This window comes from Gastrolobium bilobum, unplaced genomic scaffold (genome assembly GCF_033153095.1).
Source record: "Gastrolobium bilobum isolate Gb01-03AN ecotype WA unplaced genomic scaffold, APGP_CSIRO_Gbil_v1 utg8265, whole genome shotgun sequence".
In the NCBI taxonomy this organism is placed as follows: Eukaryota; Viridiplantae; Streptophyta; class Magnoliopsida; order Fabales; family Fabaceae; genus Gastrolobium; species Gastrolobium bilobum.
Window position 1 is genome coordinate 554698 of NW_026899064.1, and position 17762 is coordinate 572459.

The 17762-nt window shown below is 35.5% G+C and overlaps 1 protein-coding gene across 6 annotated transcripts; it reads right to left on the minus strand.

Moving 5' to 3' along the window:
• Nucleotides 1-14564, minus strand: LOC133286818 (ABC transporter G family member 39-like). Of its 6 annotated transcripts, none has more exons than XM_061484286.1 (20): nt 14224-14564; nt 14014-14134; nt 13743-13831; nt 11678-11762; nt 11171-11461; nt 10956-11046; nt 4558-5458; nt 4202-4362; nt 3941-4044; nt 3633-3795; nt 3461-3544; nt 3032-3171; nt 2347-2679; nt 1953-2243; nt 1778-1861; nt 1509-1642; nt 1185-1412; nt 842-1013; nt 372-626; nt 1-270 (listed from the first exon to the last, which is right to left on the minus strand). In XM_061484286.1, the coding sequence occupies exons 1-20, from the start codon at nt 14562-14564 to the stop codon at nt 1-3; spliced, it is 4338 nt and encodes a 1445-aa protein (XP_061340270.1). The 6 variants fall into 6 exon arrangements, with proteins under 6 accessions (XP_061340270.1, XP_061340275.1, XP_061340274.1 ...); XM_061484291.1 differs by having other exon boundaries at nt 3032-3168; nt 3509-3544; nt 3633-3761; nt 3946-4044; nt 14224-14525; XM_061484290.1 differs by having other exon boundaries at nt 3032-3168; nt 3509-3544; nt 14224-14525.
• Between the last annotated feature and the right edge of the window lie 3198 nt (nt 14565-17762).

Here is a 17762-nt window from a genome sequence, read left to right on the forward strand (position 1 = left end):
CTATCTTCTTTGGAAGTTTAGGAATTTGATGCCATAGGCAAACACGAACAAGAAGAGGAGAACCCAGCCGACATGAGCAGCAGCAACCGCTGGAAGGAAGTCATAGTCATAACCAAAATTTTGTTTAAGGAATTCCTTCAATCCCATGCTTCCAGCTCCTGGTATCTCCACTTCTGCAATTCTGTCACCCAGTTGTGAGGTAATAAGGCCATACAATGTCCAAGCAACAGGAGAAGCCCAATAGTACCATCTCCACCATATAGGGATTTGCTGTAACATTTAAGAGAATTTTAAGTTTTGATATGCATAAGAAAGTGTCTCTTTTCAAGAATTAAATTATAAATTACATATCAATATGGCAGATCACTCACCGTCCTAGGAATAATAAACCCAGAAAACAAATTCCAGAAATTTAAGAAGAAGCCCATACAAATGGCAGAAACATGGTGACCCGGTGTTAGTGCAACAAGCATCATCCCATACAATGTGAAGTAGAAAAAACTCATCAGAATATAATAGTAGAACCAAAAGAAGTTCGATGCCTTCCAATCAAACCCAATCATGGAGTAAAGGATTAGAGTGTAAATGGCTGTTTGAGTTGCATTATAAATTGCCTCTACAGCCACCTGCATAATCAATGAAATACCTTAGTTCGAATATATTTTCTTTCTTTTCCATTGGGACAAAGTCTTTATCCATGGAACTTGTCTAACAAAGATTTGTCATTTCAAAAGCAGCATAAACTTATTTCAATACGTAAAACAAAATTGAATTTATTAGTTTTTTGGTTGAATCCATTGTAAGGAATCCATTTAAGATCACTCTTCCTTTTCTTTTGTACCTGGCCAAATGCATAGGGCAATGCAGAATACATCCCTGCTGCTCTCTCACGATAGAAGACAGTTCTTTCAATGGCAACAACTGATTGCACCGTTGCAGCGTTCATGGCTCCAAGAAACATCACAGCAGTTTGTATGCCTCCCAAAAGATTCATTAAATCTTGTTGTTTATGGCTGGCAACAAATTTTTTTAAATAAACATCCCAAGTTAAAATTCACTTGAAATGCAAATTTGAATGTGAAAGGCTATGAATTAGTAGAATACCAAACACGAGATAAGCGTGGTACGCAAAGCCTTCAATATATAGACAAGCTGAATGAATACTCAAAATGTCAATGACTTACGTCTTTTTGGCTTTTTGCCAGAATATTATACCAAACATTACTCCAATGACTATTGTCACGAGAAATCGGACGGCATTATACTGAGGATTTCTCCAATAAGACCAATGTTGTTTCCAGAAATTAGCTTTGCACTGAACAAAAAATGATTGGGAATATTTGGTTGGGAAGTACAAGTCCTTTGAATGTGGTGCAGGAGTACTGAGCTCCTTGATAAGTTCTTGATTCCTCCTGAAGAAAGCAGAGAGAAAATCAGGTTATAATGCTAGAATTCTTATTGCATATAACTTACAACCATGCAAAGAAATAATAAATGAAAAATCTTACTGGTAAAGGTTAGAATTAGCATAAATCTCTGCAAAATTGACATCGAGTTGAGCTTCAATTGAAGTTGAGCTGATATCAAGCATCCATGTGGCGGGATTATAACCATCCTTGATTTTTGGAACCCCAGGGATAGCCTGAATTAAGTATATGTACATTAGATCTATATGAAACTTTTCTTTCTGAAATATAAGCAGACCATGGTGCTCAAGTATGGAGCTATGGTCTAAAGACTTCAAACCCGATAGACACCGAAAAACCAAAACACTCACTTTAAAATATTCTACAAGCTTATGTGAGCAGCGACCAAGAGGTCCGGCGTAGATAACTTGTCCTCCTGTTTTCATCAACAATAGCTACAGTAACAAAGAAATCGAAGTTGAAGTTTTGGAATAATTAATTAATGAAATAACACAAAAAGTCTACAGCTACAGGGCCAAGATTTGCCTCATCAAAAGCTTCAAAAATGTCTATGCTCGGTTGATGAATTGTGCACACAAATGTTCTCCCCATGTTAACTGCATTTCTCACTGTTCTCATAACAATAGCAGCAGCTCTAGCATCAAGGCCAGATGTAGGTTCATCCATGAAGATGATTGAAGGGTTGGCAACCAGCTCTACAGCAATAGTAAGCCTTTTCCTTTGTTCTGTTGATAGACCATCCACGCCTGGAAGCCCCACAAGAGCATCTCTAATTAGTTTAAGCTCAACCAATTCCATAACTTCTTCAACAAACATCTGCATCATCAATATAAATAGAACAAAATCAAAATTCTATGGAGAAAGAGTTGAATTAAAAATTTAGTTGTTAATGACCATGACAAAGCTTGTTCCAATAAACCTTTCGTGTTTGTGACTTTAGATCTGAAGGAAGACGAAGCCACGCTGAAAATAAGATTGATTCGTAGACAGTAACATGTGGAGAATGAATGTCATTCTGTTCGCAGTAACCGCTAACACGAGCAAATGTTTCTTGGTTCTTTGGATAACCAGATATACTGATACTTCCTTCAATGTATCCACCGATTTTTCTTCCAGCTAATACATCCATGAGAGTTGTCTTTCCAGCACCACTAACACCCACAAGTGCTGTCAATATGCCTGGTCTGAAAGCACCACTTACATCTCGTAGCAGTTGAAGTCTATCGTTATTGATTCCTTGACTTCTCATTTCCTGATGTGATAGAAGTCATAAAAAAATCAAAAGCTTTACTATGAAGAACAATAACATGTCCAAAAAATTTCACTAGATTACTAAAGTTTAACTTTTCAGTTAAAACTCCAACGATTTGGATAAACATATAAAGACAGTGAATTTATATGAATATATTTACATGATCAAAGAGAAGAACAATAAAATTTATATTATATAGTATTACGCATTCAAGAAAGCTTAGCCCCTAGTGCATTCAAAGAAGCATTCAGAGAAGATAGGGATATACGCAAGAAGGAAATTTTTAATAATCATAAACACGTCAAGGTAAGGAAAACACAAAAGAATGCAATTTTAGAATCGAGTGACTTACGGTAGGCATATCTACATAGTAACTAATATGATTGAATGCAAGTGAAAGAGGTTGAAACGGTAGAGCCATTCCTCTTTTGTGGTCTTGGTTCGATGAACTAGCAATTTCAGAAGATTTTTTTCCTGCCATTTCTGTACCTGCTTTTTATTAGAAAGGATTAGCAGCGTTAAAGGAAATAGTGTCATTGAAATGCATGAGAACTATGTGCAGCTAAAATTTTCTAAACATTTTGCAGCAAAATGAAGAAAAGAACCTCTATTGAAACACTCAAATCTATTCAATACAACTAATTCAACTAAATTACTCAAAAACAAGTTTCTCAGCCAAAATTAATGCTACTTATTAGTAATAACCATAATTTCTCAATATAACAATGAGATACACTTGGAATCACCAAGTAGTAAAGGAAAAATAGATAGATATAAAAACCTTCAAGGACATGCTTTCTAGAGGTTGAATTTTTAGTGTTCTCATCACCTTCATCCGCAATGACTGCTTTTGAATCACCGACAGCTGAAATTTTGGTTTGTCATTATAAGGGTATACCAAAGGTGAAAAGTTCATTAAATTAATTTTTTAAAATCCAAAGGATATCACTTACGATTCAGATAAGTCAATGCAATAATGAATAGAAGGTTGAAGATAAGAGAAAACCCAAGCAAGGCTCCAATGCAGATCCAAAACCAATAATCTTCTGTATAAAAGCCTCTTTTGAGAAGTACTTTTCCAACTGTAGGTGCATCAATTCTGGGGTCTGTATTTGGCTGCAAAAGATAAAAAAAAGATATTTAACAATGCTTATAGTTTATAGAATAGATGTAGTTAACACCAGATACAAATTTGTCTTTTCTTTTCACAAGTAGGTAAGACAGGCAGTGAGAAACAAGAATAAGAAAATAGATATCTTACTTTACTCCATCTTTTATCTAAGAATTCGTTCATCGCTATAGCATTCTGACCATACATAACGGGAGATAGATAATAGCCCCATATCATCCATGGTTCAATGTCCTCTACAATCACAAAAGAAAATAAGCTTCAATAAGTATTTGTTTGAACTACAGAATAGGATTGTAAAATAAGAGTAAGAAAAACTAACATATTTAATCTTATTCAAGCTTCCTTAAATGATATGATCAATCCAAATTTAAGAAGTGATCAATGACTTACCTTTGGCAATAATAAAACCTCCTAGCAGAAATATCAAGTTCAAGGTCAAGTTACCCAGAGTATTAGCAACAACTAGTGTTCTACTAATTGCAGCAATGAACCGAAATAGAGAGAGAGCCATGTGATGAATGGCAAATAACGCCAAGAATTGTCGGAAAAATCTGATGAAATAGAGGGACAAATGTGAATTAAGAAATTCTTATCATTCCAATGTATATAAAAACTACCAAACCAAAAAATAAAAAAGATAGAAAGAAAAAATAAACTTCTGGAAAATTGATTGGAGATGCTTTCCAATGCAAAGCACAGCAAGAAAATCAAGGGCTCTATCTTTGAAAAAAGTACACTCATATTACCTGTTAGCTGCAGGAGCATATCCAATTGTATAGTATGTAAGGACAATCCATATCCCTGATTCAATAAAGGATAGAGGGATCCTGAGAACCCATATAGGTAACCCAAACGCCCATGCTGGGTAGAACATAAAATCCCTTTGTTTGTAGAAGACAGGAAGCCTCGTTACTATCAAGGGTAGTTCTGTCAACCCATTAATCATCACCATTACTAGAGTAAAGAATAGTGCTTCAAAGAATTTTTGCCCATCTTGAACAGTGCCCACTGGCATTTCTGTTCTAAGAAACACAGTGAAGGTAATAATAGACATGATTGTTATCTGTGATGTCTTGAATATATAAACAAAAGAGTCACGCTTCATAAGCAACCATTCTCTTGAAAAGCATGCCTTTAATAGTTCCCAGTTTGATATTCCATATTTGTTTTTCACTAAGGCAGCTGGGTGGGTTTTTCTCTTATCATAAGGAACCCCAAGATCAGTCCTAAGTTGCTCCCCTATGTGAAACAAATGAAAGGATTGTACAAATTCAGGGACAGAAACATATCTGTATGGTTTATCTTTTCTAAACCAATATTGTTGCTGGTCATTCTTAGACGTTACTTCTTGTAGAAAATCAGCAACTCCTTTTCTTTCAGGACATTTGAAACCCATGTTTTCAAAGAACTCTAGCACGTTCTCACATGGACCTTGGTATACAATTTGACCTTCTGAAATTAGGATAATGTCATCAAAGAGTTCAAAGGTCTCTGGTGTTGGCTGTAGAAGAGAAATCAGAGTGGTTACATCAATAATATGAACCATTTGCCTCATGAACTTGCATATTTGAAAAGTGGTGGAACTGTCCAATCCTGTTGATATTTCATCTATGAAGAGTACCTTTGCCGGTCCAACCAACATCTCTCCTACACCGTGAGTTACAACAAAATCAGAAACTCATAATGAAAACCAAATTCTTATAGACATGCCATTATATTAGTTGGAAATTGGAATGATTCTAGGCATTGTAAAGAAACCATGTTAGATGAAGATACTTTTTATTATTTTTTATATCATTATTCCTTAGCACAATGTGTCACTGGAGAAAATCTTGGTAATACAGTCATTTTAAATGCTAATTGTCAAAAATTAGGAATACGATGGATAATGGTGAATTCTCATTCATTTTCAATTAATCATCCTCAGCCTTGAGGGAATTATATATAGTGGAATAAAATAACTACTCCTAATTTTAAGAAACAAAAATATAAACAACTAACAGAAGATACAAACAGCACTAACAACCTAACAGTAATTTTACTAACCAAATCCTATGTTCCTTATCTCTATTAGATAGCAACAGATTACAACAAACATTTAAAATACAATTAACAAATCTATTCTTCAACACTCCCCCTCAAGTTGGTGCATGAATATCTATCATGCCCAACTTGTTAATTATTTTTTCGAAAGCTTTGCTTGATACAGCTTTAGTCAGGACATCAGCCACCTGTTCTTCAGATTTGACAAATGGAAGTTGTATTATTTGTTGCTCTAATTTCTCCTTGATGAAGTGTCTATCTACCTCCACATGCTTGGTTCTATCATGTTGTACAGGATTGTGAGCTATTTCAATGGCAGCTTTGTTGTCACAAAAAAGTTTCATTGGTCCATCATGATTGATTCCAATATATTCAAGAACATTTCTTATCCATAATAGTTCACATATCCCATGAGCCATTCCTCTGAATTCTGCTTCAGCACTTGACCTTGCTACAACTTTTTGTTTCTTACTCCTCCAAGTCACCAAGTTTCCTCCCACAAAAGTAAAATATCCGGATGTTGATTGTCTTGTGGTTTTATCTCCTGCCCAGTCAGAATCAGTATACCCCTCAATAGATATTTCTCGGTTTTTAGCAAACAGCATCCCTTTTCCAGGAGTCCCTTTCAGGTATCTTAGAATCCTATAAACAGCATCCATGTGTGCATTACTTGGAGAGTGCATGAACCTACTCACTACACTAACTGCATAGGAAATGTCAGGTCTAGTATGTGAAAGATATATAAGCTTTCCAACCAGTCTTTGATACTTACAAATGTCAGTTGGATTCTGGTCAGGATAAATAGCAAGAGTGTGATCCATTTCTATTGGAGTGTCTACTGGTTTATCAAGCTAACATACCAGTTTCATTCAATAAGTCAAGAGTATATTTTCTTTGAGATAAGCATATACCTTGATCAGATTTGGCTACTTCAATGCCTAAAAAATACTTCAACTGTCCCAAGTTTTTCATTTCGAATTCTCTTGCTAGCTGTCCTTCCAAGGCTTGCATCTCTTCTATATCATCACCAGTCAACACAATGTCATCAACATACACAATTAAGATTGATACCTTGTTGTTCTGCCGTTTGATAAACATGGTGTGATCAGAGTTGCTTTGTTTGTATCCAAATTTCTTCATAGCAAGTGAGAACCTCCCAAACTAGGCTCTTGGGGACTGCTTCAGTCCATACAGAGCTTTTTTCAATTTGCATACCAAGGTTTCTTTTAAGGGACCGCAACTCATGCCTGGAGGAATATCCATGTAGACTTCTTCTTCCAAGTCTCCGTTAAGGAAGGCATTCTTCACGTCAAATTGTTTTAAGGGCCAATCTTTATGAGCTGCTATGGATATAAGAATTCTGATGGTATTTAATTTGGCTACGGGAGCAAAAGTTTCTTGGTAGTCAATCCCAAACTTTTGAGTGTACCCCTTTGCTACCAACCTTGCTTTATATCTATCCAAGCTGCCATCTGACTTGAGCTTCAAGGTAAAAACCCATTTGCATCCTATACTCCTTTTTTCAGTAGGTAGTTGGACTATATCCCAAGTAGAATTTTTTCCAAGGGCTTCCATTTCAATCTCCATAGCCTTCTTCCATTCGGGGTCAGCCATTGCATCCTGCACACTTGTAGGAATACATATACTGGATAATTGGTTAGTAGCTAATGCATATGATTTGGATAGCTTCCTTGTTGACACATAATTTCCAATTGGATATTTGACTGTGGTATGTGGATCAGGTTCATATAATTTTTTTGGAATACCTTTTGTAGTTCTTTCTGACCTCCTTAAACTAGGAGCAGGCTGTATGGGACTGGAAGGATGAAATGTACAAGTGTTTGGGTCAGAAATTACCTCAGTTTCCATCGGTTGCGCAGTGGTTTGGACATCCAGAGAGGGTTGCTCAGCTGTGGGTATTAAGGTTGATGAGTCTTGAGGAATTGAGTTCTCTTGTTCTGTGTCATTGAGTCCGAAGGTAGAGGGCTGACTATTTTGTAAGTTTCTCTGGATTTGGACAGACACTTCTCCTCCACAATCAATCTCCCCCTGAGGAGAAGGAGACAAATCTCCCCCTGAATAGAATGGTTCGGATTCCCTAAAGGAAACATCAAGAGTAACATGTATTTTTCTAAGAGAAGGATCATAACATCTATACCCTTTTTGAACAGGTGAGTAACCAACAAAAACACATTTCTTAGCACATGGGTCCAATTTATTCCTAAGGGTTTTAGGTATATGAACATAAGTAACACAGCCAAACACACGAGGTTCAAGGTTGGTGTAGCGGGGAATTGAAAAAAATAATTCGAGTTTCTGTAATGGGGTCAGAAAGTTTAGTGCACGAGAAGGAGTTCTGTTAATCAAATAGGCAGCAGATACGACTGCCTCTCCCCAATAATATCTGGGTACATTCATTTCGAATAAGGATGCCCGAACAACTTCAAGAAGGTGTCGGTTTTTACGTTCGGCAAGGCCATTTTGTTGGGGTGTGTAAGGGCAGGAAGACGGGTGTTTAATGCCATGGGAAGTAAGATATTCAGTGAAGTTAGAGTTCATATATTCAGTTCTATTGTCAGATTGTAGGGTTCTAACAGAGGATTGGAATTGAGTCTTAATCATATTGCAGAAGGCTGTGAAAGCAGGAAAGGCACCATTTTTGTTTGGTAACAAGGTAATCCATGTCATTCGGGTGCATTCCTCAATAAAACTAATATAATACAAATTTTTTGAAAGAGTTGGAATTTTTGCGGGACCCCAAATATCAGAATGTACAATTTCAAATGGAATAGCACTTTTATTCAAACTTGGAAGATAAGTAATTTTGTGGCTTTTGGCCAATTCACAGGTGCTACATTTAAAGTGGGATACAGGGACAGAAGAAAATAAATTTGGAAACAATTTATTAAGATAACCAAATGACACATGACCTAATCTACGGTGCCATAACCAAATTTGGGAGGTAGTCTTCGATTCTTGAAGGGAAGTGCAGAACCGAGAGTCCGGAGTAGGAGAATTGCAGCGGAGGTCCAAATAATAGAGATCACCAACCTTAATTCCAAAGCCAAGCGTCCTCTGTTGGGGGATGTCCTGAAACAGGCAATAAGAGGGAAAGAACATAACAGAGCATGCCATATCAGATGTGAGACGAGAAACAAAAAGGAGATTAGACGTCAGGGATGGGACACATAATACAAAGGAGAGGGTTATTTTAGGGGTCAACGAAATAGATCCCTGTCCGGTAATGGGAGATGTTCCTCCATTAGCTGTAGAGATAAACGGCTTAGAGGAGGACTGGAAATTACAGAGTAAAGAAGCTTCCCTAACCATATGGTCAGAAGCACCAGTATCAATTATCCAAATAGTATTCATACAATGTGTAGAGAAGGCAAGAGGCTTACCTAGGATGCTGCTCTGGACGACGTTGGCCTTGGGAGGTGCTGGTACTGCATCGACAATAGTGACAGTGGCTTTGGGAAGAACCTTCTTCCGTGGACGTTTGGTGAAATCCCACCAATCCAGGTATCCAATCAATTCGTAGCAACGCTGCTTCGAATGGCCTGTTTCGCCACAGTGGGAGCAAGTGAAGGAGGGAGGTTTGGGGTTTCCATGGTCACGACGAGGCTTGGGGTTAAGAGAGGGATTAAAACGGGGTTGATGAGTGAGAAGGGCAGAGGTATCAGGTGAGGGTTTGGGGGTGTTCATGGTTTGTCGTTGCTGGGAATCTTTTCTCACATACGCATAGGAGCTTTCGAGGTCGAGCTTGGGATCTTTACGGAGTATTTCACTACGTACCTGATCAAAGTCAGGGTCAAGACCAGCAAGAAAAATATGGACGCGGAGGCGAGAGAGGGTTGAGTGTTGGTGAACTAGATGAGCAACAGTTTCAGAGGCAGAGGTGCGGTGGTCGATTTCTTGGAAGATAGCCAGCAATTCGGAGTAGTATATGGCAAGGGGTCGTCCGTGTTGCCTTGTGGTGAAGGATTTCTGGTTCAAATCAAAGAGGCATGACTCATCTGAGCCACATAGAAGGTTTTGGATGCAGCCTCCCAGATTTCAGAAGCGGTCTCCAACCGGAGGAAGCGCTGCATAAGGCTGGGATTCATGGAGTCTATAAGCCAACTTTTGACTCGTTTATTGTCGGTGATCCAAGATGCGAGGGAGGGGTCATCAGGGTTCGGTTTGGGAGTATCACCGGTGAGGAAACAAATTTTGTTGCGAGCACCAATCCTCATATCCATGAGTTGGGACCAAAGGGGATAATTGGTTTCGTTAAGGATGACAGTCAGGGGAAGAGGAGAGTGGTCTTGGTGGATGACAATGTTTTGCGGTGGTGGAGGGGTGGTGTGCGTCGGAGGTTCGGTTTCAGATAGTGGGGATGAGTTTTCCATGACGGCGCAGAGGGGGTGATGTGTTTCAGAGGGATTTAGGGTTCGTAAAGGGAATTGGGAAGAAAAATGTCGTAAAGGGAATTTGGAAGGGAAAAAAGAAAAAGAAATATGTGGGTGGAGCGGTGACGGGTCGGGTTTTCGGATTTAATTAGTATGAGAGGGATAAATATGTGGGTGGGTTGGGTAATAGAAAAATGAGATTTTGAAAAAAAAAATGGAGAGGAGTGTTTTGCCCAGGATCAGTGTAGGCTCTTTGATACCATGTCAAAAATTAGGAATACGGTGGATACTGGTGAATTCTCATTCATTTTCAATTAATCATCCTCAGCCTTGAGGGAATTATATACAGTGGAATAAAATAACTACTCCTAATTTTAAGAAACAAAAATATAAACAACTAACAGAAGATACAAACAGCACTAACAACCTAACAGTAATTTTACTAATCAAATCCTATGTTCCTTATCTCTATTAGATAGCAACAGATTACAACAAACATTTAAAATACAATTAATAAATCTATTCTTCAACACTAATAATTGATCAACAAATGACCGAAATTTTTCATTTAATAAGCTTATGTTAAACGAGAGATAGAGGATCATTCCTTTCAAAGAATACCACTTCACGGGTCAATTATCAGACGTTTGGAGATAATTATTTAATGACTTAAGTTCGTTGCTTAAGTCTCAAATAGAGAAGAAATTAACCTGTCGTAACACGCTTCTCCTGCCCACCGGAGATACCCCTTCTCATGTCATCACCAACCATGATATCCGCACAAAAGTCCAATCCAAGTACCTGGCAGAATATGATAAAAGTCAGTTTATAGGAAACATTGGAAAGATGGAAGCATAGAGGTAATACTAATAAGATAAAGAGGGAATACTAATAAGATAAAGGCGAGACAAACAGAGACATAAACCTTGAGAACATAATCGGTAACCAAACTAGTTTTTTGGCCCGACATTGCTGTAGCTTTCATGTAAGCATCAATCTCAGGGTCTGGCTTAATTCCAGCTTCTCTCTCCTTTCTTAAAAGTTCAACTAACATTTCATACCTCGTGCCAACACCAAGACAGCGTACTGAAAAATCTAATATCTCTCTCACTGTCATTTGTCCAAAGTGAAGGTCATGTTGACTAATATAGGCACATGTTTTTTGAGGAACAAATTCAGTTAGCTCATGACCACAGTATGTAATTTTCCCAGAATCCTGCTCATATCATTAAGCTCATTTTTTGTTATCAAATAAAATAACACATTAACACGATAACAAGTAAACTCACTGGAACACTAGATAACCAGTGAGCATGGTAAAACCAGTCAACTCAAACCGGTAAAACTATGTGGCCGTGATTTAGTTAGAAGAAAACAAAATCGGGTTTTTTTTTACAATAAAGAAAATTAATTGAAAAAAGGGGAAACATACCCTTAAATCCCGGTCAAGTTTCCCTGCAAGTGCCAACATCAACGTTGTTTTTCCAGCCCCCGGAGGACCCAAAAGTAAAGTCATCCTGAAATTTTCATATCATAAAAACAAATATTATTTCAAATGTCATAATTTTTTTATTAAAAGAATAACGTACTACTAGAATGGGTCCTGAAAAAGAAAATAAAGTTGGCTCTCACGTAGAGTCAAATGTTTATAAAATTGATAAAATGATTTTTCATGATTCAACGTGAGAAAGGTAATTTTGTCTTTGATATTAAAATTGTAAGCTGGCAGAAATTGCACTTCCGGAAATAACTGGGGCGTTTAAAAGTCAAGCATTATTGTGCCCCAGAAATTAGGGCTCGTGAACTTATCAGAAAAGGAGAATTGCTGGATATTTTCTAATCGAGGTGAAGTATCTCAGTATAAATTGACAAAAAAAGCCGATAGTATGGATAATCTGGTCTCGAGTGATCTGATAATCGAGGGCAGGTGAAGAAGGCACATTTATAGCAAGTGAGCTCGAGAGAGTTTGGCAGAATTTCTGCAAGCGAAGCCATGAAAAACAACTTTATCCCTCGGGGTGCGATCCAAATATTTATAGAGTGAGGAAGATTAAGGGAAGTGTGATGTGAACCCCAAAATTAGCGATGTAAATGTGTACTGTCACGTCGCTTGTCAGGAGATTACGGTTCTTTGGCTTGGCTTGATTTATTACGTAAATAATTATTTTTTTAATAAATAATTGTTTAATAACAAAATATCTTATTATTTTGGGAAGAGTGTTTGTCATTTTAAATGACATAAAGTTATCTTATTTTAAGAGAGAAATAGATACAGAATAATTTTTTTATTTAAAATTTAAATTAAAAAAGCACTCACTTTCTCTTTCCTATGATTTTCATTTTCTGTGTCTATCTCTCTTAAAATGACATAACTTATGTCATTTAAGATGACAAACACCAAGCCTTATTATTTTGTAATAAATAATATTTTGAGATGTGATATAATTTTAACGTTGTATTATTTTTATTTTTCATTAATTTAAATATAAAAAATTAAAATAAATAAAATAACTATAACTTATGTTTTATAGAATGCAATATTTTAGTTTTTGAAAGTTTAATAGGTTAAATTAAGTTTATAATTTAACTTGTGAAATTGGACTTAAAATATTTTTTATATTTTTAATTTATGGGGAAGGATATTGTAACAACCAAGTTGTGTTACTACCATGTTATTACTAATCAATCTCAACGTTAGATCGATTATGTTGATCCAACGGTTATATTTATTTCTATCTTTGTATGGTCATGATTTTCTAAATTTAATACTTTATATTTATTTTCACCTTTGTATGGTTATGATTTTTCATATTTAATGCTTTCACTTTAAATTTAGGAAATCATGACCATACAGAGATGGAAATAAATATAACCGTTGGATCAACATAATCGATCTAACGGTGAGATTGATTAGTAGTAACATAGTAATAACACAACTTGGTTGTTACAATATCTTTTCCCTTAATTCATTTAGGTTAAAGTTTGATTTGACTTTCACAATGAAATTGATTCAAAATATGGAAAAAAAATATTTGGTGCCACTATTATAACATTTTTTCAATTTTAGAAAAAAATACAATGGCAGAAAAAAAAAATTTGAAAAGTGTTTACCCACTTAAGTACACTATTAGTACCAAAAATTTATTCCAAAATATGATGTAGTAATAGTTTTCACGTTTGTGGGCCCCACAATGATATGGGATTGTGTATAAATACACAGTATTTTTAGTGCTCCCTTTACATTTAGTAACGAGTATTACTCGACATTTGTATTATGTGGGGAAATAAATAGGCAAAGTTTCATAGTTATTCTCTCTCTCTCTCCAACATCTCAATGCTAGTCTTGTTAACACGGATATAGAGTTCAAGTACCGGGTGCTAAGTGTTTTGGCCTTCCTGGCTAACCAGTCAAGCCATCGGTCAAGAACAGCTCGCTCACATTTTTATTTTTTAGTTTTTCGTGTTGATATTCGCTAGCAGTTCGATAAGCTACGTACCTTGATGGTTTGACGATTCCACTAACATCTCTAAGAATCTGAATTTCTTTCTTCTTGGAAGGTGCAAGGTGAAACAATCCCAGCATATTCTGCTGTGCATAACAAATGAATCAGAACAACTATATCTGAAATCGAAACAGCATTACTACTCTCAAAATTTTTAAAAACCACACTCACCGGATCAGCAACCTACAAAGCATTCTTGTTTTATGTCAGAAAATAAGGTTCTTGAATCACCATTAATAATTTAGATTTTAGAGTAGAAACAAACCTCGAGAATGTTGAGAGTAGCATTAAGCAGGTTAGGAAGGGCTCTGCTCCCAACATACACATCTCCCTCCACTGATAAATTCTCATAACGGACTTCAATTTTCGGAACTTCAATCCCCACCCTGCGTGTTGTAACAAATGCAAATTGTGTCAGAAAAAAAAAATAGAAATAACAATAAAAGAAAAAGAGAGAAACATTAATATTAAACACCTATCCACTCTGTCTCTGAGTCTGTGTAGGAATTTCTCATTGTCTTCTTCAACAACCTTTAATATGCTCTCCATTAGCACCTTGTTGTCGCGGAACCCAAGCCTTTGTTCATGGACAATCTTTCCATCATCAAGCACTTCTTTTCTCATGCGATCAAAAGTTGGCAAGCGGTCTATGGCGGCCAATTTGAGTTCCCTTTCGTCATACTCGTGTGAGTTCCGACCAGTGACATTGAACACGTCCGGCGATGCCGTCAACATCTCTTCAAAACTGGCAGAGAAGGAGCTCCGGCGATTGTTGGTTGATATGGCGAAATCATCCTCCACCCATGACGATCCCATTGCATTTACTTTTCCGAAACAATCACCAAATGAATAGATGAAGAGACAAAAATTAAGTATATCTCACTCATACAACATGCACAAAAAATATGTGTCTCCCCGACCCCTCCTTTATCAAAGTTTGTAAGCAATTATATAGTTGCAGAGAAGCTGGCGGATATTTGAGTGTAGTGAGAGACTATATAGCACTGATATCGACACCGGAGACACGAAACACTATACGACACTCCGACACGTTAATTTTAAAAAATGTTAGATTTCGTCACGTTAGGACACATGTTAAATAATATTTTTAATTTATGTAGTGTGTATTATATTTAATATTTAATAATTTAACAAAAAAAATAATCTAAACTTATAATATTCATAAATTTTGCAAAAAAACATAAGACATCTCAAATATTTATATTAAACTCAATAAAATGATTATCGTAATCCAACGAATCTAATAGTTGGAACTAAAAATTTAACGCAATGCAACTTTTGAACCTTTTCTTGAATTTATATAACGTATGTTGAAGTGTCGGGGAGTGTCCGAGAGTGTCGGACACGACAGGTTAGGATTTTTAAAGTGTCGGTGCTTCATAAGTGAGAGAAATAAAACATATAGATAGTGAGATAAATAATAAAACCTTGGTAGTATTAACTCTAGTTATTAAATTAAGGAAATAATATTATTAAAAAATTTACGTATTGATAGGCAATTTATGATTCATGGATATTATGCTCTAGATCTATATTTAAGATAAAGAGGCAAAAATGTTTTACCAAATTTGGCAATATGTGACGCTCTTTCAAGAGGGTCCTATTTTGTGACTTTGTCTCATCTTTAATCAGGGACTTTTTTAATTTAAACTATTAAAATGGAGTAATTAAAAATTATTTACTGGTTCAAGAAAGCTTTAACCGCGTGATAATTACTTGGTTTATTTTTTCTTGCCGCATAAGAAGTGGCGTTAGACCACTTACGAGAATTAGCAACAGGCAGATAATAACCAATTTGTGGTATTCCAGAAAAAGAATTTTAAATACTCTTGAAAGACCGGTCGTTGTTTTGAACTTTTTTTTTTTTTTTTGAACTCTGCATAGCATAAAATGGCATGCTTCTTAGGAAAGATCATGTTTAAACTTAATATATTTGTCTTTCAACTTTCTCATGCGAGGCCCGCTTATTGTAATATATATCAAAAACCTAACACATGCACCCTAACAGATCCAGCGTCTAGTATGAACCACGAAAAGTATGACCATCCAGAGGCAGGGATGAAATTGGATTGGGCCGACCTACAGGAATCTATGGCTCGGCTTATATCAGGTCAGATTTGACCTAATATATTTCATAAAATAGGTATTTGGATCTTGAAAAAGCTTGTTTAATAAAAAAGTTGTAGGGCTACTTTCACAAGGTCTGACCTATAAGCTTACAGGCCGACTTATATTGTACTATTTATTCTAAAAAAATAAAATAAAATAAGTATGCCTTGAAAAAAATATATAAATTTAATCAATTGTAATTATTTACAAGTTAATTATATTCAGTTATATTTTAATAGAAATCTGACTTTATTTTTTTATGTAAGAAGAACCAACATCTCAGCATATTAGATTGTGTATACGAATATATTAAAAGGTTTTTGGGAGAAGTTATACTTACTACAAGCATCATGATGTGTTTGTTGGATTCATGTAGTTATTTTAATTTACACAATATGGATTTGTTTGTTGGATCTGATGAAATATATGTTAATTAGTTTGAGCATTTTGCTTTTGAAAGTGACTTAAATGCATATTGTATGAGTTTTGTTTGTGATTTATGATTCTATTTGGATGTTGAAATTATGATTTTAGTTTAGCAACAGAATTTGAGTATTTTGTAAAGTTGATTCATGGTACTGCTTGGAAGTTAAAAATTAACAGGCTAACGGGCTAGGCCAGACCATTTGTTTTTTTTATAAACGGGCCAAGTCAGGCTAACAGTTAGACCCGTATTAGGCTTGAATCACGCAAAATTGAAAAATTTTGACTAGGCTTGGACTTTTCGGGACAAAGCTTGGCCCAGCCCACTTTCACCCCTACAGGCAGGTACTGTTTCGAGTTCTTTGAACCAATTTTTTTTTCCAGTAAATACTCTTTTGGGTCATAACAAAAAATATTGAACCCATTTTAATCCATCAGAAAAAAAAAGTTGAATTGTGATCCCTCAAAAATTTTGATTCTTTGAAATTGTGGTTCCTCTGAAATTCAAAGAAGGCTCACTTTAGTCCCTTAAAAAGGACTAATATGAGTACTTTTTTTTCTAAGGAATTAAAATGAATTCTGTATATTTTGTTGAGGATCCAAAAGAATATATATATATATATATATATATATATATATATATATATATATTATTTTTTTTAAGGTAACAAAACAAAATTTTAAAAATTGCAGTGTTAATAAGAAAATACGAAATTAATGATGTTGGCCAACTATTTACAAAAGTAATACAATAATTGCACATCATTTTGGTGCAACTAGTTGCTCAAAAAAAAAAAAGGCGTAACTTAATGCCTCTTCTCTTTTTTGTGCTCTTCTTTCCCAGTGCGTGGCTTAAAAAAGTGTGCTACTCAGAGGCGTTTGGTTGAAGAGAAATTTTTTGAATACTAAAGAAATGTAATTGTTAGGGAAATGGTTGGAAAGTGAGTTTGGTAGAAAAATGTAAAAAAGGTTGTTTGGTTGGAAAAAAATTTACTGGGCAAATTAGGTAAGATTTATAAAATCTATGTTTGGTTTGAGATAAAATATAGATGGGAAAATAAGTGACAATTACGAAAATATCCCTATTTTTTTTGGTACAGATTATTTTTTTTGGATATTTATAAAAAAAAATTTGGAGATTGGTACAGATTATTTTTTAATTTGAATACAACTGATACTATTTGCTTTTTTTCAGCCTCCTTACCTATCCATTTTTCACCACTGAATGATCCAAGACATACTTAATAGGGTTATTTTTGTCAAAGTTTTCGACATTAGCTTTTCATTTCCCCAGCAAAGTTAGAATACTTATATCTAGGTGGTATTTTTGGGTTGAATTTTTGTTCTCATTTTACACTGAAAATGGATTGCTATGCAAATGACAATTGTGAGGAAATTTTCTCACATTTGCTACCAAACATGGTTTTGTCATATTCTCACTTCTCACTTACCCATCTATCT